Here is a 27,619-nt window from a genome sequence, read left to right as displayed (position 1 = left end):
AGTGCTATTTCGTGAGGTGGTTATGACATGGGAAGCTGACCAGCTTAAGAAATTTGCATTTTTGTTTAGCAGATTTAAAACATCAGACATCCTTTGAGTATATTTGGGTGATAGAATAATAGAAGGTAATAGAATGTATATAACGAAGTCAATGTGTTTAATATGACTGAAAGTTTAATATCATCATGTATTACTTTAAAAAAAAACCTTAAATATGAAAAAGCAAATTCTCTTCTTTTCGAATATGATTTTCAAATTTCAGGCTAATTGTATTCATAATATGATAAATATGCCTATTTCAAATAAATTATATTGTATCCATTCCAACTAATTACCTATTATCAAATCAAAGTTTCTATGTTTTGTTACTGTTTTTTAAATTTTCTATTTAAAAAATCATATTGAAATCATTAAATTTATAAATGGATAATTTATAACAGCTATTGTGCTATTTGTAGTGCTTTATTGCTAAGTTTATGCATACCAAATGCTTTAGAATGTGTTTTCCAGACTTTAAAATAATGATGTTATTTACGCCAGTGCTGATAGAATCATAGACAGGGAGATGTGCAGATGGTACCAAAATCTGAAAAATTTATTAATGCCATTATCTTGGGCAAATCATTAACATAAAAGGGCCTTGTTTTTCACATTTATGAAATGAAAGATTTAGCTTAAGTGGGCCTCTGACTTTTAAGTTTATTGGAAAATGTATAATCTAGATTTTTCTCTGACTTGCTTTTATTATGCTGTCTTCCAAAAAAAGCCTTTTTTTAGTACAGGCAGATATTCACATTTCTGTGTTCATCGTCTGCCTTAAGATTCCTTTTACTATACCTATTGCTCAATTAAGTTTTTAATATTTTTTTAGTTTGCTAGGGCACAGCTATATTCTTTTTTTTTTTGCGGTACGCGGGCCTCTCACTGTTGTGGCCTCTCCCGTTGCGGAGCACAGGCTCCGGACGCGCAGGCTCAGCGGCCATGGCCCACGGGCCCAGCCGCTCCGCGGCATGTGGCATCTTCCTGGACCGGGGCACGAACCCGTGTCCCCTGCATCGGCAGGTGGACTCTCAACCACTGCGCCACCAGGGAAGCCCAACAGCTATAATCTTATATATATTATTGCTATGTTCTTAGCAGAATGAAAGGTACATATGATTTTTAAACGTCCTTAGGAAATAAATCTTCTTTTCTTTCAAGTTAAAAATGCAATTAATTGTTATTAACATAGCTTTTAAAAGTTTGATGTGATAAAGGGTATGCCTACTCAAGCCTCCATAGATTTTGAAAGGAATTGAATTTATGTTTTTTGTAGTTGATTACATCTTGAACTAATGCATAAACAGAAAAAGAGGTTGAAAAAAGATGGTTATGATTTCCTTAAAACATTTAAAGCATGAAATTGTATTTCATTAACAGTTGGGAATATGTACAGTAGAATATTATATTAAATATTAATGGATAATTTTAGAATCATAGACTGAACTGGAGATTAGAGATTATTTAGCTCCCTTCTTCATTCTGCAGCTGAGTTAGTGACTGGCTTGGGAGGCTAAGGAAATTAACCTAAGGTCAAACAGTGGTGTACTCGCAGAACAAGTATTAAAACTCCAGTTTATTTATCACGGTTCTTGGGCTTTTTCCTAGTATGCCACAGTATTTCTCAACTATATGTGTTAATATAAGGGAATGGATAATACAAATGACTCTGTGTATTATATACGACTACGTAAATTGAAAGAATAAGAGAGGAGGTGACATTTAGAATATATGATCAGAAACCTCTGTCGGTTCTATATTTACTTCTGTACTTAAATAACAAACACAAAAAAATAGCTTAACCCATTAAAAATTTATCTAATGGGGGCTTCCCTGGTGGCGCAGTGGTTGAGAGTCCGCCTGCCGATGCAGGGTACACGGGTTCGTGCCCCGGTCCGGGAAGATCCCACATGCCGCGGAGCGGCTGGGCCCGTGAGCCATGGCCGCTGAGCCTGCACGTCCGGAGCCTGTGCTCCGCAACGGGAGGGGCCACAACAGTGAGAGGCCCGCGTACCGCAAAAAAAAAAAAATTTTATCTAATGGATAAGCATTTCTTCATGGTTCTTTGCTCTTGCCTCGTTAAGCAGGGCAAATATTAACTGCTCTTACTCAGCACTTCATCCTCAGGGCCTGTGACTAGCACATAGCAGATGATTATTATTATTTTAAATGAATAATCTAGAGAAGGTTGGAGAAAAAAAGAAATCTGAGGAAATTTTATTCTTTGTCCATTGTGGAAAAACATCATTAATAAAGTTATATTTAGGATTGTATTTAGAATGATATTTGTTATTAACTTTTAAAAAATTACTTGATGGTCATAGAGAAATATAAAGCAAATATCAAGAAGCAAAGCTAGACTGTTAGAAAGCCATCTAGTGGTATCTAGGAGGAATTTTTTGTAGTGCGATTTATCTTTTGATTATATCTGGAATTTTCAGTAGAAATTTTTACTGGCCTGTTGGAATAACAGTCTATTGTAAGATATTTTAATTCTTTTGAAATGGCTTCAAACACTAAGTAAAGAGTAATACTCATTCTGCTATTGTTTTTGTGCTGTCGAGGACTTTGGATGCATGACAAAGATTTGTGTTGCAGCAGGTAAGGTGGTTGAGCCCTGGAGCTTGAATGGATACAGATTACTCTGAGAGGCTGCTGTTCAATGTGGTCCTAATGAAAGAGAAGAAATACACTCACATGTTTTTTTCTCCCTTCTCCTCTTTTGGAATCGATTCTTCAAGATAAAGACCAAATACAGATAGTGGTTTGTTTTATAAGCATTTCTTTTAATGAACTCTGGGCTTAGATTTTAGACCATCAAATGAGAGAAAATTCTGTATTATTTTGAAAAATGAAAGTAGTGTTAGCTTCAGAAAAATGAATTTTCCTCTTACTAAATTTTCCTCTTACTAAAAATGGACACAGGAATGTATAACCTACTGTTGTTAAGGGCAGTATTGGTAACTCTGGAAATAGTTATAAAAATGTATCAGGTTATCATGGTCAGATATTTCTCAAATCAAGGTTAGCATGAGGCATTGTTTGCTCATATGTCATATATAAAACACTAACATTTTAATGGTGTTTAAAGTGATGCAGGCTGTCACTTCTGTGGTTATCTATTACATTTGTCAAAAAATTGATATTTCAAACATGGTTTGTTTTTTATGCTTAGAAGACTTAGCATCTGTAACATACCGAGTAAAAGCTCCTTAGGAAGTTATTTCTTGTTTTTGTTTTTTTTTTTTACATGAAATGGCTCAAAATTTAAGAAACCTTTCGTGTATCCTCAGTGTTTTTTTTTTAAGTTTTCTTTTTGAGCAAATGTTATTTGGTATGGTTTTACAAATGCAGTGAAACATTACAAATACTGTGTTTTAAAAGCATATAGGTCTTACGTAAATTCTGTCTTCCTTAGCAAGCAGAGATGAACTCCAGTCCAGAAAAATTAAATTGGATTATGAAGAAGTTGGAGTATGTCAGAAGGAGGTCTTAATAACCTGGGATAAGAAGTTGTTAAACTGCAGAACTAAAATCAGATGTGATATGGAAGATATTCATACTTCTCTTAAAGAAGGTATCTTGGATCATCTCAATCAATCTTTTTTCTTTTTTGAAAAGCTTCAGAAATTTTTTTGATTCGTGCAGCCTAGGCATAATTTTCTCTTCATGCTTTGCCTATAAAAAAAGGAGAGGACTTTGTTTCTGCCTGTAGTTGGTGACTGTATTGGTAAGCACATGGTACTAATGGAGATATTCTGTCCCTGAGGAGACAGCAGGCACCTTTTCTACACAGTTTCCTGCCTCTTCACCAGCTGTTTCAACTCAGTGTTGTTGTTTGCCAAGGAAAGATCACATGCATTAGTACAAATCTTTGATCATATCCGTAAAAATATCTCAGGCTTTTAAACTTGACTCATTTGTCATTTGCTCAGAAGTGTTTATTTATAAATATATGTGTATATTCATGTACATGTTTGTACAGATATATATTATTAGCAATCAGTTTTCCTACCATCCATTCTTTTATTTATTTTAGAAAAACGCTTTTATTTAGCCTTATACTGCATTTCTGCTCTGTCATATAAAATGACTGATATTTAAACATCTTAAATTTAAAATTAAAACTAATATGTGAATTGCTTAGATGCAATTTCTGTGACTCAGATTAACTGTATTAAAATGAGAATCTCTATGATCTGCATAAATAAAGATCCCAAAGTACCCAAAATAACCTGATCATGAATCTTGTTTTAAAAGACTATGGTAATGTGAAACTGTTGCCCAATTAAGTTTAAATTAAAATTAATTTTGTAAGATGCTACACTTACAAACCTGATACATGTTTTTTTTCCTTGAAGATATGGAAATCCTAGAGATTTTCGCTGACTGCATTACTTGGGAGACAAAATAGTGGCTAATGGAGTGTGTGTGAGATGTAGAACATACTGTTCTTTGGTATGACTCAAAGATGTTTTAGGGGTGTTCATCTTCCCATTTCTTATAGAACAGAGTTTAAACTTCTCAGCACTGCGCCCAAGGCCCTCCATGATCTCTCCTTCATCTTTCATCTCACTTTTTTTTTTTTTCCGGTACGCGGGCCCCTCACTGTTGCGGCCTCTCCCGTTGCGGAGCACAGGCTCCGGACGCGCAGGCTCAGCGGCCATGGCTCACGGGCCCAGCCGCTCCACGGCATGTGGGATCTTCCCGGACCGGGGCACGAACCCGTGTCCCCTGTATCGGCAGGCGGACTCTCAACCACTGCGCCCCCAGGGAGGCCCTCATCTCACTTTTTAACTTCCCCTGCCTTGTAGCCTGTGCTTCAGGGATGCTAACTACTTTGGGTCCCAGTCTGGCACAGGCTATTTCTTGCAGGGATGCTCCAGCTCTCCCTACCCTCCCTCTTCCATCCTCTCTACCTTCTCCCCATTTCCCGTTTCCTTTTCTTTCCACCTCATCTTCTTCTCCCTCCTCCTTTGTCCCCCTCTTTCTCTGCCCCTCTCAGGGCCTCCGTACATCCTTCTTTCCAAAGTGATTGCTGCCTACACTCCCAGCCTGGAGAATCGTATTATCTCTCAGCTCTCAGTTCAAATACCATTTCCTCAGAGTGCCCCTCTCTCCCCCAGTAAATTAGTTTTGTTTTATTATTCTTTCTCATGATTCTTTCCCTGTAATTGTGCTTATCATAATTTATAACTTTGTATCTATGTGTATATCTGTTTCATGTTTTCTCACTCCACCCCCCATACTCCTAGCACCTAAGAGAGCATCTTGCATAAGTTATTTATTGAATGAATGAATGAGACTAATTTTCCTGAGAATGGATTTATTCATCTCTCAGTGATGAGGTATCCTCAGTGCCATGCTCTATTCTCTGCTATATGTTAGATGCTCAATAAATATTTAATTAAAGTGAATTACTTTTTTGTAGAATTGTTACTGGATGGATAACAAGACAGCCCTCTCCTGTTATCAATGATTCATTTAATGGGCTAATGAAAGTTACCCTCTAAAAATGACTTTTTGCACGAGATCATTCATTCATTCATTCAACAAATGTATGAGTAGAGAGGTATATTCTTGGACTTCATCATACAGAGATGAAAGTATGCTAACTATTCTCAGGCAGCTCACCATCTAAGTGAGGAAACTAGACAAACATACAGTATAGTGCTAACTGTAATCCAATATGGTAATGGTGCAGTCTGAGTCACATAGCATATGAAAAGGGACTTCTTACTCCTAGAGATGTTAGGGAGAGTTTCTGCAGAAGAATGGTATTCGGGCTCATCCTTAAAAGACAAATAGGGCTTCCCTGGTGGTGCAGTGGTTGAGAGTCCGCCTGCCGATGCAGGGGACATGGGTTCGTGCCCCGGTGTGGGAGCCTGTGCTCCGCAACGGGAGAGGCCACAACAGTGAGAGGCCCGCGTACCGCAAAAAAAAAAAAAAGACAAATAGAGATACACTAGGCAATCAACTGGAGGAGCTTGGAATTTCATAAACGCAACAGTAGGAACAAGAAACTGGAAGTGTGAAAATCACCATAAGCTTCTTGTGGCCCTACACTGAGTATAGCTAGATACTTAGTATATACACTTAGTGTGGCAGGGAACGGGAGGTGATGGAACTAAAAAAAGGTAGTTTGGAGGTATACCCTGTAGAGGGCCTTAGAATTCATGTTCGTGAGCCTGAGTTATGCCTTTTGGACAATAATACTTTGAGCTTCTGCAAACTGTGACATTGCATCCCAAAGAGATCAGTGCCATTATACCTTTCTCTACCCAGCTGGAGCTCAGGAACCTATTCCATATCTAGTCTTTTTGGACTGAAAACAGTGAAATAAAGTTGGCTGCACTGTACAGAATTGAATTCTCTCCCTCCCAGTGCTGTATTTCATGTCCCTTGGCATAAAAAAAACCCATACTTTTAGCATACTCGAATTGCTTGTTTTGGTTTTCAAGCAGACTGGAGTTAGTGTTTCATTATACATGAATATAGCAATTACGCTAGCTGTTTTCTTCTCAAAGGCTGAACGATGTTCTGGAGCACTGCCTTCATACTGTACTTACCATTTTTATTATTTCGTTTTCTTGTCACCATATAAGAATGCTATTTAATTCTCTTTTACAAAGTTACTTTTTAATGACAGCTATTTAGAAATCAGAGTATGAATATTAGCATTTATTACCAGCTTCAAACCAAATAAAAGGTGAAAATAGGCAGTAATACATTTCAGTATTTCAGAATTTGGCCTCTGAAACTAGAGTTCTAAACTGCACTAGCTGTGAGCACTTGGGCAAGTTACTTAGCTTCTTTCTGCCTCAGCTTTGCCATCTGTAAAGTGTAGATAATAGTAATTACCTGCCTCATTAGGTTGTTTTCTGAGCACCTGTGAATAAATTAGGTGCAGTTTCTGTAATTACAATGCTCAGAAACTAACTGTCCTCAATAAATGTTGTATTAGCTTCTCAATCAGTGGTGGCAGCTGTTCTTGTTAATATTGCCATTATTATCCTTGTTATTTGAGGGTTTTCTTTTTCAAGACACCAGCTACAGGATTAAACTTTCAAAATATGCTTCTGTCACTACATCGTACTGTGTGATTATAGGGTGGAACGCAGGACAGTAGAGCTGCCTATTTTCATGCATTACAGTTAATCAACTGTGATTTCGCACCTTCATTCCAGTGTTCAAGACCTTGCTTTCTTATCTCTTTGACTGTAGGTGTTCCCAAAAGTCGACGAGGAGAAATCTGGCAGTTCCTAGCTTTGCAGTATCGTCTAAGACACAGATTGCCTAATAAACAACAACCTCCTGACACATCCTATAAAGAGCTTTTAAAGCAGCTCACGGTTCAGCAGCATGCTATTCTCGTGGATTTAGGTATGTTTGCCATATTGATTATAATTTACAAAAGTAAATAATAGGTCCTTTTGTTGAGTTTTTGGGGGTTTTCTATTTGTTTTTAGTTTTGATAAAGACAAACTATTGGTCGGCAGAGTTGCTGGCTTTGTCCTTTCCTGAGGGCAAGTTGGCCTTATGTATGGTTGAAGATACCCTAAATGCCTGAATATAAAGTGAAGTTTTCATCCTCAGACTTGTCCTCTGAAAAATCTTGTATTTGAATCATCGTAAAGGTCATATTATTGGGTGCTCTCAGTTCCTGTTTTTCGAACAACTGACTTTTGTTTGGGATAGATAATTATTAGCTTGGTCAACACTGGTCTTGAAATAGGTTTAAAGGGGCACCAGAAAATTTAGCAAAGGTCTACTAAGTATTCCTGGACATATTGCTGAAAACAAGCTTTGGAGTAAGCCTTTAAGAATCAATACAATATGTGGTTATGTTGTGGAAATCATGAATACATCCTTATAAGATGAAAGAAAACTTAGCTGTCCTAATGTTATGTGCATTTCCAGTGGCAGCATCATAAAGTCATCCTTTTAAATGCTGAATTTCAAATAACTTATGGAAAGTAAAAATGGTGTGATTTTAAAAAGTATATGTCTCTAATTTTTCTCTAAATTAATATATTTTATTCTTTTAAAATATCTAACTTATTGGATTAAATATTGTACATTGACATTTGGATTATTTCATCTGTATTCCTAAAGGTTGATATATTTAAGGTGGCCAGATACGTTATTTGAGCCCATTTGGGAAAACAAGGGATTACTTTTTTTTTTTTTTATGCGGTACGCGGGCCTCTCACTGCTGTGGCCTCTCCCGTTGCGGAGCACAGGCTCAGTGGCCATGGCTCACGGGCCTAGCCGCTCCGCGGCATGTGGGATCTTCCCAGACCGGGGCAAAGAACCCGCGTCCCCTGCATCGGCAGGCGGACTCTCAACCACTGCGCCACCAGGGAAGCCCGGGATTACTTTTTATTTGGGCTCATCTTATTTTAGGATATATAAAAAATCACAGGCCAAAACGGACCTCTGCTCCTTTTGGATGACAAACAGCTTTTGTTGGGAAAAGGCCAACTCAGTTAATAGTTTTTGAGCCCAATAGAATTGAAATGGAGAATTTTACAGAGAAACTGAAAACTTCAGTTTTTGTCCCGATTCTATCACTGAACAGTAGCTTTAAGCGAATTACTTTGCTTCTGAGTTTCAATCCTGTCTCTTAAATAAGGACAGTGAACTATGGGCCTCTGCAGATCGGTGGTTCTGTGACCGGAAATTGATAATGAGACTAGAAATTGGGATGTCGTATTTAGAGCTAGTCAAGATATCCTTAAAGAGACGGCGATGATGAGATCACATTACAGGGAAAAGGCTGGTCGGAAAAAAATGGAGCTAATGTCACGGATGGACGGTATATTTATAGTTTTCTGTAGCAAGCATTTTAAGTGAGAAAGTAAAATGATAATTTTAAAAATTGCTTATTTGACTTCGCTTGTAGCCATCTGTGTTTCCTCAGTGTGTTCTTGTTATAGTCTCATATCTTCCCCTTATTTGCTCTGCAGAATTAATCTTATCAGTTCCTAGGTGAAAAATCACTTTTAAGCATATCTGGTGGGAAACGTTTAAAAATCTGGCCTTCTTACAAGTTCTAACTGACATGAGTAATCATTTCACAAGGAAGTTAACATCCCCTTCATTTTCATGGCACAAGGAAAGTCCCGAAGCACTGTATACAGCTTTGGTGGTGAAGATGGGTTTGTTTCAGCATTTAGTACCAACTTTTTAGAAAATCCGGGACTAACTTGCTTGCTGAAGTGTCTCTATGGTAATTTTGTACACAGAGGTGAATTTTGGAGGGGAATTTATTTAAAATCAGCTTGACCCTTCACTATCCTTGACCTTTTTGGATATACTGAAAAAAGAAAAGAGGTCTACGTGGCTCATGGAAGTAGTTTAAGAAACAAAACCAAAAATATTTGAAACAAGTATTTCCTGAATGATAGGCTGAATGTAAAACAAAACAACCCTAGGAAAGTCCCTCTAGTGTCATAATACAAGAAAAGCAGGAAGGAGTCTGCTATGGACCACTAAGATTTCTTTCTAAATCATATGATACCTCCGGTAGAATTCTGATTTCAGTTAGCAGGTAGTTTTTATGTGAACTTAGAATTAGCCTTGATTTATAGTCAGAATAAGTTTTATATTCTATTCTCCTGGGATCTCTCCTGAATATGTCTTTGATTTGTTTGTGGAATTTTTTTTCCTAAAAAGAAGCGCTGGTTAGCATCAGATGTTTGCTCCCCTATCATATACATGGAGATGGGGTGATGGTCTGGCAGGTGGGACTTGGGACTGGCTAGAGGGACAGAGACTGTTAGTGAGAGGGGTGCTCCGAGCAGCATTCAGTGGTTTGGAAAAGAGCGTTTATTTATTCCTGGAAATCACTGGATTGCAATTTCACTCTGGTCTCCAAAACATCAGGTCATCTCAAAAATATTTTTCTTTTCTTCTGCAGGGAGGACATTTCCTACTCATCCTTACTTTTCAGCACAGCTTGGGGCAGGGCAGCTGTCTCTCTTTAACCTCTTGAAAGCCTACTCATTGCTGGACAAAGAAGTGGGTTACTGTCAGGGGATCAGCTTTGTGGCTGGAGTCCTGCTTCTGCACATGAGTGAAGAGCAAGCCTTTGAAATGCTGAAATTCCTCATGTATGACCTGGGCTTTCGCAAGCAGTACCGACCTGACATGATGTCTCTACAGGTGAGTGGCAGATCTTCACAAGGAATGTGTAACACTCTCACCAGAAATCTTAGTGGGAGCCCTCTTCTAAATTACGGTTAAGATTTAAAGAAATTTGGGCCCATTGTCTTGGAACTTGGATAAATGTAGAGGCGTGTTTTAGTTCATGGTTCTAGTGTGGGATTTGCGATGTTGCTAAACCTCTAAGTGTATGACATCCGTATGCAGAGTAACTTTTCCTTTGTTTCTGAAGTAAATAAATCAGCCATTCTAGTGTGTACTTAAGTCTCTGTTTCCTAAGTCTATGAGTTACCTGGAGAAAGTATCAAGTCAACTTTATTCACTTTTCCTTACCTTGTCAGTTGAAAAAAATCATAGATATTTTGTTTGAAATCTGAAAATATAATGTTTTATTCTTTGAGTGTATAAATGGCAGGTATCTATATCATGCTTCTTCATGAACTTTCCATGTCTCCCCTGCTTTATCTTAAGGTCAGACAGGCCCTTATAGAGGAAAAAGTGTTCAGAGTCAGCAGTACTTGTTCAGTCTGCTTTTCTTATCATGCTCTGAAGAAGCACCATTAAGATTTTTCAGTTAAGTAGGGTATTCACTGCCATGGCTGTATTCAACCTATTTCAAACTCCCTGTTTACACATTTCTCCTCTCTAGTTTAAACTTCACTTTCCTTAACATATTGTTTTCTAACAAAAAGTTTAAATTTTCTCTGTAGATATGCTATCTTAAACAACCACTACCTTGCAATATAAAGCTTTTGGTCATAAAAATATAAAGAAAGGCTTTAAAGGGAAGAATGTCAGGGTTCTCCTCCTTTGAAATGAGATAGGCATTATGCCCAGTTAGTCATAATGTTATGCTTTAGATAAGAACTAAAATATTTTTTAAATGCTTTTAAAATATACTTTTTTCCTGATTCCCAATGATCAGTTTTTACATTTAGTATTTCAGTCTTACCAATCCATGGACAAAAAAAGGACTTTGTTTTCACTTTATGAATATTATAGTAAGTGATATTTTCTTGAAAGGATGAGTGGAGAGGGAATGCTCCGTTTTTCATTACTTCTTCAATATGAAAGTTTTGGCAGGGAAATAGGGCTTTGCTCTCAATGTTGGGTTTCAGCTGTGAGTTCATATGAAGGGTGTTCACCAGGATACAGAAATCGAATACAGTGATTACTAGTTGATAACTATGCATAGGTCTATAAACATTCCACAAGTGAAATAGTAATGACTGTGAAAGGTTTTATTTTTTTACTTTATTTCTAAACAGTTTACTGTATCATATCGGGTAGGAAGCATTGGTGCCCTTGTAAGGAGTTCAATAGGTCTGATTTTCAAAAATAACAGTTTGCGATCTCTCATTAAAATTTCAAAGAATGGGGCTTCCCTGGTGGCGCAGTGGTTGGGAGTCCGCCTGCCGATGCAGGGGACGCGGGTTCGTGCCCGGGTCTGGGAGGATCCCACGTGCCGCGGGGCGGCTGGGCCCGTGAGCCATGGCCGCTGGGCCTGCGCGTCCGGAGCCTGTGCTCCGCAGCGGGAGAGGCCGCAACGGTGAGAGGCCCGCGGACCGCAAAAAAAAAAAATAAATAAATAAAATAAAATAAAATAAAATAAAATTTCAAAGAATGAAAAGTATTTGTGAGTAGCATGTAGTCTTGGTTCATAAATAAAAGGGTAGATACAGCTTTCACTTTAAAAATGCAGTCATTTTTCAATTTAAAAATTCCTCATCCATTTGACATCATAAAAATTCATATAAACTGGATTTATACATTGATTTAATATGACCCACAATTACCAAGAAATATTTTCTGTCTATAATTATGAAAATGAAGATGTTTAAGAATCTTTGGGGGCAGTGTTCTTATAGACCATGAGATTGGGGACCTTATTCTGGGAAAGTAGAACTTTTTGATCTATAAAGTGAGATGCAACACTTTTCTACTTTCTAGAATAGAAAGTGTTTCTTATCCAATCAATACGGTGTTCAGAAGTGGAAGTGGCAGCAGGCTTGGGATCACTTGACAGGATTTCTTATTACCTGTGTGGTTTGGGGTTGGGCACTGCAGGCACTGAGCTTATCTGTAAAGGGAGGGGGTCGAGGTCTCTTTTAACTATGGCCCATCACATTTTGTGTCTGCCATTTTCTGTGTTAAGTGCAAAGCATTATGTCTTTTTATCTGAAGTCTTTGGTCTCTACTTTTTTCCATCTTCTCTCTGCTACACTCTTCATCTCCCTTTCTCCAGTTCTGTCTCTTCCACGGGAAGATTTTCATGTTATGTGTAAGGTAGATTTGAAGAATGATTTATTCTCAGCAAATGGCATCTTATTATGAAAGTTTCCTTTGAAGGAAGACTAAATTGTGTTTTATTTGTCAAAAAAAATTTAATGTAAATACACCTTGATGGAAGAAATGTTCTTAACCTCTAGTTTAGAATGTAGGAAAAAAGTAAGGTTCTATAAAAAAAAAAGTATTGCTTCTGTGTTAAGATCATAGCTGAACAGCTTTCTTTTTTTTTTTTAGGCTTTCTTTTTATTCTGCTAATGAGACTTCTTTTATTTTTGAGCTACCAGAAATACCAATTTTTTTTATTGATAGAGCCCAGTATATCTAGTTTTAAAATTGTAAATGGCCTAAGGGAAATATATGATTTTTTTCCAACATGAGTTAATGAGATTATAATCTCTCTCTCTCTTTTTTAAATTTATTTTTATTTTTTTGGCTGAGTTGGGTCTTCGTTGCTGCGCGCGGGCCCTCTCTAGTTGTGGTGAGCGGGGGCCCTTCCTCCCTGTGGTGCGTGGATTCCTCACTGCGGAGAAGCTGTGGAGCAGGGCTCTAGGTGTGCAGGCCTCAGTGGTTGTGGCTCGCGGGCTCTAGAGTGCAGGCTCAGTAGTTGTGGCGCACGGGCCTAGTTGCTCCTGGCATGTGGGATCCTCTTGGACCAGGGCTCGAACCCATGTCTCCTGCATTGGCAGGCAGACTCTTAACCTCTGTGCCACCAGGGAAGCCCTCTAATCTCATTGTTTTAAGCCTCTTTGTTTGACTGCTGCTACGCTTCTTATTTTAGAGTTATGACTTCCTGTGGCTCTTTAATTCTTTCCTTTTACAGCTTGTGTGGAACCATAGCTTGCACAGATATGTGCTCCAGAGATCAAACGTTTGCTATATTTATGTCTAGTACTTTGATTTTTAGTTTTGTGCTCTGAAAAACAGTTGTTTGTTGAATTCACAATATAATTGGCTATTTTTAAGGCATTTTTATAGAACTAACTACTTAAGGATGATATCTTCTAGAGAAGGAAGTTCTGCTAGATTTAATAAAATGTTGGATGTATTTCACACCAAAAAGTGAAGCTGATATAACTGATCAAGGACCCACTACTCAATCTGTTACTGTGTAGATAAAAATTTAAATTAAAGCACAAATCACAGATTTGTTTATTATTTACTACTGCTTTACTTTTAGCTACCCCAAGCATGAGAGTTTAAAAGTTACTATAAGCTGCTTATAATTTCTTTTTTGAAATATGAGTAATCAATTCAGTTGCCAAATAAAATAATTTCTTCTTTCAGTACTAGAAACATTCAGACAGCACTTTTTTAAATTTTTTTTGCGATATGCGGGCGTCTCACTGCTGTGGCCTCTCCCGTTGTGGAGCACAGGCTCCGGACGTGCAGGCCCAGCGGCCATGGCCCACGGGCCCAGCCGCCCTGCGGCATGTGGGATCTTCCCGGACCAGGGCACGAACCCGTGTCCCCTGCATCGGCAGGCGGACTCTCAACCACTGCGCCACCAGGGAAGCCCCAGACTGCACTTTTTGCTTTAATCTCCTCTGTCAAGAAAAATATGCTGCTGGAATACCTTGGATATTAGAAATCACAGCTCGAGCTTTTGGCTCCATAACCTTGGAAGCCTAACAGTATCTTAGCAGTGCAGACTGCCTGGCAAGTTCCATCATAAATCCGATGCTGGGCTCAGCAAAGAGAGAAGTTCTTGCTTCTGAACTGGATGTGGTAGATTCCTTAGAATGGAAGCTTTTCTGGAATTGGTCTGAAATTAGGATGTGCCTTCCATGAGAGTCCTGAGCCAGGGCAGTTCTGATTTAAATTCCAAAAGCAATACCTTCCTATATGAGGAAAAATTACCATTTGCGTGTACGTATGGTGATACCAAAACACTCATGATAGAGAAATGTGCTCCATAGCTGTAGATGGACTTACACTGACTTGCTTTATGAACTCAGTTAAATGAACTTGGATTTGTGAACATAATAATAAAATAAAACAGTACTGTGTAAGTACTGCATTCTAACGCATTGAGCCACTATAGCTAAAGAGAAATGATACAAATGAGCTTATTTACAAAACAGAAACAGACTCACAGACTTAGAGAATGAACTTATGGTTACCAGAGAAGAAGGGTGGAGGGAAGGGATAGTTAGGGAGTCTGGGATTGACATCTACACACTGCTGCAAAGGAAACCATCAACAGGACGCAAAGACAACCCTGAGAATGGGAGAAAATATTTGCAAATGAAGCAACTGACAAAGGATTAATCTCCAAAATATGCAAGCAGCTCATGCAGCTCAATATCAAAAAAAAAAACAAACAACCCAATCCAAAACTGGGCAGAAGACCTAAATAGACATTTTACAAAGAAGATATACAGATTGCCAACAAACACATGAAAGGATGCTCAGAATCACTAATCATTAGAGAAATGCAAATCAAAACTACAATGAAGTATCACCTCACACCAGTCAGAATGGCCATCATCAAAAAATCTACAAACAATAAATGCTGGAGAGGGTGGAGAAAAGGGAACCCTCTTGCACTGTTGGTGGGAATGTAAATTGATACAGCCACTATGGAGAACAGTATGGAGTTTCCTTAAAAAACTAAAAACAGAACTATCATATGACCCAGCAATCCCACTACTGGGCATATACCCTGAGAAAACTGTAATTCAAAAAGAGTCACGTACCAAAATGTTCATTGCAGCGCTATTTACAATAGCCAGGACATGGAAGCAACCTAGATGTCCATCGACAGATGAATGGATAAAGAAGGTGGGACACATATATACAATGGAATATTACTCAGCCATAAAAAGAAACGAAATTGAGTTATTTGTAGTGAGGTGGATGGACCTAGAGTCTGTCATACAGAGTGAAGTAAGTCAGAAAGAGAAAAATAAATACTGTCTGCTAACACATATATATGGAATCTAAAATAAAAAAAAGAAAATGGTTCTGAAGAGCCTAGGGGCAGGACAGGAATAAAGATGCAGATGTAGAGAATGGACTTGAGGACACAGGGATGGGGAAGGGTAAGCTGGGACGGAGTGAGAGAGTGGCATGGACTTATATATACTAACCAATGTAAAATAGATAGCTAGTGGGAAGCAGCTGCATAGCACAGGGAGATCAGCTCAGTGCTTGGTGACCACCTAGAGGGGTAGGATAGGGAGAGAGGGAAGGAGATACAAGAGGGAGGATATATGTATATGTATAGCTGATTCACTTTGTTATAAAGCAGAAACTAACACACCATTGTAAAGCAGTTATACTCCAATAAAGATGTTAAAAAAAATATACCGTATGCTAACACATATATATGGACTCTAATAAAAAAAAGAAAAGAAAATGGTTCTGAAGAACCTAGGGGCAGGACAGGAATAAAGATGCAGACGTAGAGAATGGACTTGATGACACGGGGAGGGGGAAGGGTAAGCTGGGACGAAGTGAGAGAGTAGCATGGACATATATACACTACCGAATGTAAAATAGATAGCTGGTGGGAAGCAGCTACATAGCACAGGGAGATCAGCTCGGTGCTTGGTGACCACCTAGAGGGTTGGGATAGGGAGGGTGGGAGGGAGATGCAAGAGGGAGGGGATATGGGGATATATGTATACATATAGCTGATTCACTCTGTTATACAGCAGAAACTAACACAACATTGTAAAGCAGTTTTACTCCAATAAAGATGTTAAAAATAAAATAAAATAGATACCCAACAAGGACCTACTGTATAGCACAGGGATCTATGCTCAATATTATGTAACCACCTAAATGGGAAAAGAATTTGAAAAAGAATAGATACATGTATATGTATAACTGAATCACTTTGCTGTAGACCCGAAACTAATGCAACATTGTTAATCGACTATACTCCAACATAAAATAAAAAGTTAAAAAAATACTACTTTTATTTCTCAAATATATGTGAATTAGTTATTAAATATTAGAGTAATAAAATTAAAGTTAGTGTATTTATGTACTCAGATAAATGCATAGTATTTTATTTTTCTTCTCCAAATTAACTTTAGATTCAAATTTATCAAATATCTGTGAATTAATTATTATTAGTGTTATAAAATTAAAGTTAGTGTATTTTATGTACACTCAGATAAATGCATAATATTTTATTTTTTTTCTCCAAATTAACTTTAGATTCAAATGTACCAGCTGTCCAGGCTCCTTCATGACTATCACAGAGATCTCTACAATCATCTTGAAGAAAATGAAATCAGCCCCAGTCTTTATGCTGCCCCCTGGTTCCTCACATTGTTTGCCTCTCAATTTCCATTAGGATTTGTAGCCAGAGTTTTTGGTAAGAGATGCTGATGATCCAGTGAAACAGTGTTATTTATTCCAAGGGATATACTTCTAGCCATAAGGTGCTCCAATTGTTTTATCAAGCATTACACAGAATCGCAAATTGCTAGTGGAATTCAGTAAATAAGCCTGGCTCTGTTCTGAGAGTAATTTGAAGCCATATTGGTCTTAAATAAAATTGAAATTCAAAGCGAAAGAAGAATTGAGCTTCTTTATTTGAGTAAGCTGTAATGGAGTTCTTATTTTCTTTTATACCTAAAAAATCACAGTATAATGAATTAAGGATTTACTCTGTATGATTTTTTAGATTTTTAAACACATCTTTACTACCTCTTTTTATTTTCCTTCCCCACTGTCCTCTTCAACCTGGATTCAAAACACAGAGAAACATGTTCTCTAACTGGGTTAACAGAAGTACATTTTCCAATGTTGTTTCTAATGGCATTTTGGTTTTTTTTTTTTTTTTTTTTTTTTTGCGGTATGCGGGCCTCTCACTGTTGTGGCCTCTCCCGTTGTGGAGCACAGGCTCCGGACGCGCAGGCTCAGCGGCCATGGCTCACGGGCCTAGCCGCTCCGCGGCATGTGGGATCTTCCTGGACCGGGGCCCAAACCTGTGTCCCCTGCATTGGCAGGCGGACTCTCAACCACTGCGCCACCAGGGAAGCCCTACAGTGTCTTTCTTATTGGGGGCTGTGGTTTTAAAGGTTAAACACTGCATTAGCACTAATACAATTTATAGGCAAAGTGCAGCAAAAGAGTATAACCGAGATGCACGGAATCAAATGTTTACCAAATTTCTCTTCTTGAGTATACACGATTGCTTTTCTCCAGGGAAGTTTTCTTTGGAGCTTGGGTTCCTATTTATGGGTCTTCTATAACTCTTTTCATTTATATATTTGCTTCTCAGAAAATAGCTTATCAAATCAAAATATTTAGGGTATCTCTAAATATTTACGGTATCTCTCTTTGATCTACCCTTGGAAGCTTGATAACAGAATTCAGGAAACAAATCTCCCCAGTCGTCTGTTTCTTGCTAAGAGAATATGAATGATGCTGTCAGCTCTACGATAGGTGCTCCATTCTTTTCTTAGAATTTAGTGAAGAATAGAGACTGTCAGCAAAGGGAAAGAGGCATGAGCAAGAAGAATGACCATGTTTGAAGTAATTGTTCCACGGTTCCCTCATTTTTAACGACCCCCTCTTTATTATTGATTGTGGAATGGCATGGACTGAGAGGAACGCTCATACAAAAGTATTTAGTACTTTTCAAAACTATTGCATGTTTGTATTTGTTAGGAAGCAAAGTTCAGGGTTAGGGTAGCTTTTCTTTTTCTCTTCTGATTTAGGTTATATACTGGTTTTGATTTTTCTTTTAAAGTTTTTTTTTTTTTTTTAAATTGCTGCTCTAGTACCGTCTTTAGAATTAGACAGTCTCGGGTTTACATCAGTTTCCAGCTCTTTTATTAGTTGTTTGGCTTGCACACATATTAACTGCTTCATTTAGTTTTTTATTCTGGTCATGAGAGTTTAAATAGTCCTAATTGGTTATGTTGATTTGTTTCTGTATTCCCTTTGTGAAGAAAAATCTAAATATCAATGGATTCAGTGTTATTGAGGTATACCTAGTCTCCATTAAATTGGGCAATAAAAATTATAAATGCATGGGCAAACAGATATATAATTTATCTTTTTCTTTTTACCCTGCCCTTTATCTGAGGTTCCTAAATAAGTAAGACTATTTAAACAACTGTTTTTTTGTTCCAGTCATATTATTATTTATTTCAAATCTAGGTGATTTTGACCAGTTTTATTTTGCAAAATATTCTGTGGTTCTGTTGCAGTAATTAAAACAACGCACACGCACACACACGCAAAAAACACACCAAAAAACCCTTTAACACACAGAGGTCACTTTTTACAATAGTAGATGCATAATTTTGATCATGAAAATTATCTCTCTTTTTTTCAGATATTATTTTTCTTCAGGGAACTGAAGTTATATTTAAGGTTGCCCTCAGCCTGCTGAGCAACCAAGAGGCACTCATAATGGAATGTGAAAACTTTGAAAATATTGTTGAGTTCCTTAAAAGCACGCTCCCTGATATGAATTCCTCTGAAATGGAAAAACTTATCACCCAGGTATGAGTTAAATGGTAATAATAAGATATAAGATGAGACAGCAGTTTCTCTACTAATTATTTATTAAATGTTTTAGCATAAAGATGTAGTTTTGCTTGACAGGTTTTTTTTCTTTTTGATTTGATCAAATACATTTTATCTAGAAACGAGACTACTGTGTAATTTCTCCCTTGTGACATTGTTTGTGAGGCTGTGTCTGGGCAAGGTGGTTCAGTGCTACATCATGAGTTTTTCAGGAACCTTCCAACTTAGACCAATGGTGAGACTGAAGATAGAACTGACAGAGTTAGGAGTACCTAATAAATAAGTAAGCTGAGACTCACTTACCTCTGTAATATTGTGAATTCTGTTTTAAAATATATAAGGAGTATATGTGACAAGAGCACAGACTTTAGAATTAGACAGTCTTGGGTTTACATCAGTTTCTAGCTCTTTTATTAGTTGTTTGGCTTGTACACATCACCCTAATCTTCTGAACCCTAGCATTCTCACCTCCAAAATGAGACAATTCTGATCCAAGAGGTTTTGTGTGGTTTAAATGAAACTTGCTGTATCAGTCAGGGTCCCTTGCAGGAAACAGAGTCTACCTCCAATGATTCAAAGGAAGGTACCATTTACAGGGGTGTAGGCAGGGTTAAGGGAACTGGGCACAGATGTCTAGGTACCCAGGAGCTAGTAACAGAGGGAAACTGTTCATACTCATGGTGCTTCTCCCATCAGGAGAAGGATGACAGGAACAATGTTACCAGGCCTAGCGAGTACCAGAGCTCTGGAGGTTGCTGTGCTCTTGGTGAGCCAGACAGGGAAGGAGCAGGGAAGAAGTACCCGACCTCTTTCCCCTGCCCCTTTTGATCTCCTGATGACTTTTCCCATTGGCCATACCTAACCAGAAGCCTGCAACGAGGAAAACAGGTCACGGGGGTCTGCCTCCCAGGGTTCAGAGAATGGATGAGGGCAGAGAATGGATCTAGGAAGCAAATGGAGGGTAATCAGCACACCGTATATCTAGTCCCTGGCTCTTCATAGGTAAGCGGTAGTTATATATTGTTGTTCAGATGACATGAATACACTTAAGACCAGATTTGTAGATACAGCAGTCATGCCTTATGAGTATTGATAACATTTAAATTTACCACTTTCCTAGAGGCCCTTAGGGTAGCAGATAAAAGACAGAGTTTAGAGCAAGAGAAAGGGAGTTTGAGATCTTGTGCTGGTGTCCAGCTATCTACTAGCTGTGTGACTTTGGGCAAGTTACAACCTCTCTGAGTTTCAACTTCCTCTCCTGCAAAATGGGAATAACATCGTTTTTAGGAGCAAATGTAACCAATTCAGTTGAAGAATTTTGTACACTATTATTCACTCTGTAAGAAAAACTCATATTATTACACATAAAATTTTCTTTCCACTATGTGGAATTGAAATCACAAGCAGATTATTCTGTAAATATCTATGAACAGTTTTTATTTGTTAAAATGCTCTGGGGCTTCCCTGGCGGCGCAGTGGTTGAGAGTCCGCCTGCCGATGCAGGGGACACGGGTTCGTGCCCCGGTCCGGAAAGATCCCACATGCCGCGGAGCAGCTGGGCCCATGAGCCATGGCCGCTGAGCCTACGCGTCCGGAGCCTGTGTTCCGCAACGGGAGAGGCCACAACAGTGAGAGGCCCGCATACAGCCAAAAAAAAAAAAAAATGCTCTGGAAACTGAAAAATATAACTTTTACTTACACATTCACTTGTTTACTAATTCTTCAGAAATATCTTTTTGGACTGGCAAGCAGCGATTGTGCTTTTAGAGAGAGACGATACCTGATTTGAAATCAGATCACCTCTCTTCTAAAATTAATGAGGGAATTGCCTAGCTTTAGAGATCATTACTACGATTAATGGATAGAATTTATAGGCTGGTAGATTTGGACTTGATATTAGAGATCATTTTCTAACAAATAGAGTTGAATATGCAATGAACTGTTAATATTAAAGGAGGCTTTGATGAATAAATAAATAAAGTTTATTTATGGTCACTGTAAAAAGCACAAATAATGCAGAACAGCACCAAGAAGAAAGTAGAAGTAACTACAGATCTCAAAACCTTGAGATTTAAAGCCTTTTAAATATCCTTTTATAATCTCTTTAATTATATACACAAATAAATATGTATACAGTTTTACTTAAGTGAAATCTTACTATGCATGCTATTGTATAACCTGATTTTTTAATAAAATATTTGCAGAGTATTGGATGTTTTTCCATGCCAATAAATGTAGATCCATGCCCTCATTTTTAATGGTTGTGTAGTAGTCCTTTGTGTTCATACCCACTGCATAGGGAAAAGATGATGCTTGTTTGAGGGGAATAACCAGGTTGTCTCGAAATATCATTTAAATTCTAAGATTTGAGTATCTCTAACAGTAGGAGGGTAAGTCAGCAAGTGAGATTTTTCTCACTGTAGGTTTCTTTTCTCCCTACACTGTTAGTGTAGATACAGATGCTTAAATGGCAGCTGCGGCCTCACTTTCCCTCACCAGTTTAGACTAAGGAGGAGTTGCCTGTCCTCTGACTTCTAAGCAAACTGTTCCTAGTGGGTGGCGATATGGGAGAGCAGAGGTAGCCCCAATTAAATAGCTCTGTACAGTGTCCAGGGTTTCTGAAGATTTTGAATTTAGAAGATTCTCTCTATGGTAGGATATGTTAGTGACTTCCAAGAGGCTCACATAGATTAGCAAGTAGATGAAAATATTTAGCATAAGACCTTTCTGCCCCATTGACAAACAATTAGAAAGGCTTTTGGTCTCATTATTATAGAAATACCCTTTGCAATCGTGCTTATAACCAGCAAAGATGATCATCTGCTTCCCTGAGTAACTCAGGGAAGAGTTACTCAGTAACTAATGTTGTTTATGTGGTGGGCTACATTTTGGGAGACCATTTCTAGATTATGTATATTTTGGTTGCAAAATATCTTTGAGCATTAACTTTTTCTAGTCTTGACCTTATGAGAATGTTTCAATTGTATAGAAATCATCTGTTTGTTCTTAACTTGACAGTCACACTTGTTATTCTTCCTTTTGATATGTCATACTATTCTTCATTAATAAGTATCGGAAATCTACCTGAAGTACCCTAGATACACAGACTGTATCTTGGTGCACATCCTGAAGGTCAGACTAACCCACGGTGTTTTCACGGCAGGTTTTTGAGATGGATATTTCTAAACAGTTACACGCCTATGAGGTGGAGTATCACGTGCTGCAGGATGAGCTCCAGGAATCTTCCTATCCCTGCGAGGAGAGCGAACCCATGGAGAAGTTGGAGAGGGCCAACAGCCAACTGAAAAGACAAAACATGGACCTCCTAGAAAAATTACAGGTAAAGAGATAACAATTTGATCAAAAACGCACTTGGATGCCTCCTTGCCTGCACAGAACCATACCAGAAAGGATGGAGCTGTGGTGTGGATTGAACCATTGCTGACTGTGGGCCTGTGTATTGGACTGTGTCCAAGTGCTCTGGGGGCTGCAAATGCACATATCAATTTGAGTACCAATTGAGAGAGGAAATCTGCTCTCACGAAATAGTTAAATGGCAGCTGAAAGCAGAATCTCGTTCAATACTTACTGGGTGTTGTACATGTTTGGTTTCAGTTCAAGGGAGGAGGGATTGACTATAGGAAGCTGGGAAAGCTGTAGGGGACTTGGCCTGGAGCTGGACTCCGGAGGGTTGGTGGGAGAAAGGAGTGAGCAGTAGTGTGTGTTTAAATAAGGAGGATGTGGCAGAGCAGTAGAGGAAGCTTAACATCAGTTTAAGATTTACGTTGGGGCTTCCCTGGTGACACAGTGGTTGAGAGTCCGCCTGCCGATGCAGGGGACGCGGGTTCGTGCCCCGGTCCGGGAAGATCCCACAAGCTGCAGAACGGCTGGGCCCGTGAGCCATGGCCGCTGAGCCTGCGTGTCCGGAGCCTGTGCTCCGCAACGGGAGAGGCCACAGCAGTGAGAGGCCCGCGTACCGCAAAAAAAAAAAAAAAAAAAAAAAGATTTACGTTGGAGCGCAGTGGGATAAACAGGATGGAGACAGAATTGTAGATAACTTTCAGGGTTAAGCAGAAGAACACGGCTTTAATCATGTTGAGAAGGAAATCTCTCGAAGTTTTTGAACCATATTTTAGAAAGATCAATCTGGAAATCTTGATGAGGACAGATTAGAATGGGGAGAGAAGGTGGGGAGAGAAGGTAGGGCGACCAGCTAGCAATTATTTGCAGAAATCTGACTGGGGATGATGACAGCTGTCTAGAGTAAAACTCACAGAAATGGAAAGAAAAGGAGACATTTTTGAGAGAATTGAATTAAAACATTGGTAACACATAATCCGTGCCATCAGGGAGTTTACAGTTATTTTGGAATATAAAATATTAGCTATTTGTCAATGCACCCTTACCAATGTGTAAGCGATTTAGTATAAATTAATATTACGCACCTGCAACCTGTATGAAGTGCGCTGTGTATCCAAGCCCTGAGGGGTGGGGCTTCAGTGTGACCAGAGGATGGGGAGGTGAGAAGGTGAAGCTGGGGGCTGGGGGATGGGGGAGGTGGAGCTTAAGTGCTGAGTTAGAGCTTAAGTGTTCCACGGCTCATTGGTTTCTGCTTACCCGCCACTTCCCCAGCACTGCGCATGTCCCCACACTGGAGGACACTAAAACTCTGCTTCGATGTGCAGTGAATCCTCTGACAAAGATAGCTAGGAGAGAAACAGCTGAGAAATGAGGGTCTCTAGAGTAGTTGCTCCCAGAGAAGGAACTCAGGCTTCCTTCGCTTCATGTATGTTAGCTCTGGCCCATAGAAAATTTTATGCCTTTTCCTGTTCCAAAAAAGAGCCAACAATGTCTATTTTCAGAAAGAAAAACAGTTGGGGTATTGACCCTTATCGCTAGGATGTTTCAGTGGTGATTAATTGAGCATTTCCTTATTAGGGAAAGTGGGTTTGCACCTGCTTTATATTATAATGATTTTTATTAATGGTTACAGACGTTTTCATTCACAGTTCAATGTTCTCATCACCTCTGGGTTCCCAAGTTACGTGGGCACACCTGACACCTGTTAAAACTGATAGGGTCCTAAGTATGTGTTGAGAAAACCCTGCATTTCCACTCAGAGGGCAAAAAGCCTCTTTTAGTACTTCAGGGCAGTCAGCAATCTCCTGTTTCTCCCTGTCAGATTCCAGTCACTCCAGGAGAAGACCTGTGTGTGGAGTGAGGACCCTCAACCACTGTGGGACGTTGATTTAATTTTGCATTTTTGGTGTATTCAGTGAAATGACATGTATTTTGTTAGTACCCTAGTTATATTTTTTGAGAAACCTAAAGAAATCTCCATTTCATGGGAGGTTTCAGAGTATTTGCTTCTTATACTGTTTTATTAAGTAATATGACATGATTAGTTAACATGTGTAAGGTCTGGCTGCTGCTCTGATGAAGAACCAAAACCTTCAAATTTTTGATTTGGAGGATTTTGTTTTTTGCCCCAAACAGATAGCTCATGCTAAAATCCAGACCTTGGAATCCAACCTGGAAAATCTTTTAACCAGAGAGACCAAAATGAAGTCTTTGATCCGGACCCTGGAACAAGAGAAAATGGCTTATCAAAAGGCAGTGGAGCAAATTCGGAAGCTGCTGCCAGCAGACGCTCTGGCCAATTGCGAACCGCTGCTGAGAGACTTCAACTGCAACCCTAACAGCAAAGCCAAGACAGGAAACAAGCCATAACTGAAGACGTGCCACCCCAGCAGGAAGTGCTCTGAGGATGCTACCGACAGAAGGAGTGTGCATGCCGCTGGCCCAGAGCTGACAGAACCACTGAACTGGTTCCGAGCCCAAGTCAGAGCCGGTAACCCTCGCTCTCCTTAGAGCATGCCAGTTCTAAGCCATTGTACATATGTAGACTGTTTTTTGCTGTCCTTGTTGACTATGTACATATATATATATAACGGACATAAAGAGTTCATGCTTTCACATAAAGGAGTAGTGTATATTTAGAGCAGTTTTTTAAAAAAAATCAACACTTCATGAAATCCAAACCAAAGGGAAGTTAAAATGAAATTCCCCTTGGACCCATGTGAAATCATTTGTTTTTGTAGTGAAACAAAGCTAGAACATCTTTGTATATTGAAATATACTTGAAAAAAATGAATGTATTTTTTTCTCCAAAGAACAGCATGTTTCACTCAGTGCTGGAGAGGTGGAAACATTTGTGTCGCTTTATGTGCATCTGTCTTAAAATCTACGGACATCTTTAATATATATATATATGTATATGAGGAAAATGACTGACTGCCAGTCAGGCTCCTTATGGGTTTTTCAGGAACGTAGGGGCCGTCCCCTGCTGCCTGCTTTGTGCCAACGAGCATGTTGCATCTACATGCATTCTGAGTCTGGTCAGGCATTACTTTAGGTGTGTGGAAGGAGAAAGCAAGACTGTGGCTGAGTTTGCCCACCCAGCTCAAAGTGAAAGAGAACACTACTAATTTTCTAGTAAATTAGACCAGCATTGTTACTTAAACTAAAAATATCAGTCCTCAAAAATTTAATTTAGGACCTAAATTGTCTAGATCTACTTTCTACCTTTTTATTCAAATTATTCCTACAGTTGTGAATGAACTCCCCTTTCCTTGGTGCCACAGTTGGTGATAAGGATTTGCCATTTCCCACTAAAATGTAGGCACTCTTACCTTAGTTCTCTCTACCTTAAATGGAAGATAAGGAAATGAAATTATGATTGGTTTTCTAAAGATGATGTACTGTGTTGAGATACGTTGTTGTTGTTGTTGTTTTTTTTTTTTTGCCAATTGACAGGTCTGATAAGCTTGTAATCATCTTCCCCTTCCATGTGACAACTTATGAGAACTGTGGGATATTTTAAGTAAACTGTTGAAATCCATGGGAAGGGAAGGAGAAAGCCCTTCTGAAACCTACAACTCTGCATTTGGACGCCTGACTTTCTCAGTCTACAGATAGATTATTCGTAGACATTCATGCATGCTGGGTGAATAGAAGGAAAGTAACTTAAAAATTAAGTTACACATGGAATTTCTCCATTTCAGAGATGATTCTATGATAGTGCCTCGGAAAGTTGATAACAGCGTTTTTGCCTTTCCAAACAATATTTTTCGTTACTGCTTTTCGCAGTACTTGTATCATCACAGATGGATTACCTGGGATAATTTTCTTCAGAGAGAGTTTGTTATACACAAGCTACAATGTATTATAGAGTAGAAGAATAAAGCTCTAAAGGTTTCAGAAAACCTTGATGAGCAGATGATAAGCATCTCAAACCCCATTACTCAGTGTAATATAGTGACTCTTGTTACAAATCAGCATGCCCTCTAATCCAGGCAGTTTCTCAAAAGAAAATGAAGTCTTACTAGTAAAGTTAATGTAATTTCTAAGTTCTAGAAAATGCTGACCCAATCAGTTGGGGCCACCAACTCTTTTGTTGCTTGGATTTCCCTCAAATTTCTCTATTTGTAGGAGAGGTATTTTCCTATGAGGAATATGACAAATATTATCTGGTTACTGTCTGGTGATGAAAATTACCTCATGTGTAATACACAGGTGGTAGCCAGGGAATCTTCAAGTTGGGAAAAGAAACTTTTCCTTTCAGTTGTTCCGTTTAAAGTAAATTTTATTCTGGGTGTTCAAAGTCAACGTTAGAGTTGTACTATGGTGTTCGGAGCTTAAGTTGTCTTGGATACAATATTTCTTTTGAAAATGAATTTTTCTTTTGTGATCTTTTAAATGTTGCCACGATTATGCTTCATGCATTGTTACATCTTCATCCTATCAATGTAATGTCTAGTTCATTTCCAATAAATACATTGCTGCAGTTTCCTTGGCTTATTGGTTTTACTTTTGTTCATAGTAAAAGAGAAGAAGGTCTTGGCTAGAGTCCTTTATAAAATCTGCACGGGTTGGATTGCTGCTACTTAAAATTTGCACACTGATAATTCTTTGAATCAGAGACAACAAAGATAATTTTTAGAAACATTTATGAAAGTACATGGTCAGTCATTCAGTGCTAATTTTCAACTTCTTTCCCAATGGAGCCTTTTGGTGATAAATGTAAAAAAAGACAACCACACTGACAGTACTGCATTCTACCCCGTTTGTTTTTTATGCTCCCTCATAGACAGCAAGAGAGAAAAAGAGGATAAGAAAATACAAAACTTTTAAATTGGGTTAGCTCCCAAATAAAAGGATTAAAGGCACTTATTGGTGGATATGATATGAATGTGTTTACATAAAAATATGTTTCAGAATATTTTCAAGCATGTTTGGATTTCAGTAAAAGGATACTGTATCTTCTTGCTAACTTTAGGACTAAATCTTTTAAGTATTTTGTACTATATGTAGTAGTTTGAGGAGCCAGTGTAGGCTTAGGTAGAATGGTCTCTTAATATCCATGTTAATTTACCCATTTTATCACCATTTCAGCATTTCCCACCCCACCTGGGCTGGATTACAAATAGGAAATCTGCCACCTGAATTATTTAGTCCTCTACCATGATGCATCACTCTCACTCGCTTTGATATATTGAGAAAAGCACTGGGTTTGAGGTGAGATGTTTTAGATCTGAGTCTTGATTCCACCCCTTTTATTCATTCACTC

At 38.6% G+C, this 27,619-nt stretch overlaps 1 protein-coding gene across 3 annotated transcripts in view; it reads left to right on the top strand.

The window, feature by feature from the left end:
* The window catches only part of TBC1D4 (TBC1 domain family member 4), a 221,600-nt gene extending 194,767 nt beyond the window's left edge, over window positions 1-26,833 (top strand). For all 3 annotated transcript variants that reach the window (XM_079903215.1, XM_079903217.1, XM_079903216.1), the window contains 7 exons: window positions 3,458-3,616; window positions 7,264-7,422; window positions 9,962-10,206; window positions 16,663-16,822; window positions 18,797-18,966; window positions 22,154-22,330; window positions 24,487-26,833. In XM_079903215.1, the coding sequence (XP_079759341.1) occupies window positions 3,458-3,616; window positions 7,264-7,422; window positions 9,962-10,206; window positions 16,663-16,822; window positions 18,797-18,966; window positions 22,154-22,330; window positions 24,487-24,720 (1,304 nt within the window). In that variant the 3' untranslated portion in view covers window positions 24,721-26,833. The remainder of the gene's footprint in view (window positions 1-3,457; window positions 3,617-7,263; window positions 7,423-9,961; window positions 10,207-16,662; window positions 16,823-18,796; window positions 18,967-22,153; window positions 22,331-24,486) is intronic.
* Window positions 26,834-27,619: the final 786 nt, after the last annotated feature.

The sequence above is a fragment of the Stenella coeruleoalba genome, assembly GCF_951394435.1.
Source record: "Stenella coeruleoalba genome assembly, chromosome: 18".
Classification (NCBI taxonomy): Eukaryota; Metazoa; Chordata; class Mammalia; order Artiodactyla; family Delphinidae; genus Stenella; species Stenella coeruleoalba.
This window is presented reverse-complemented; position numbering and strand designations above follow the sequence as displayed.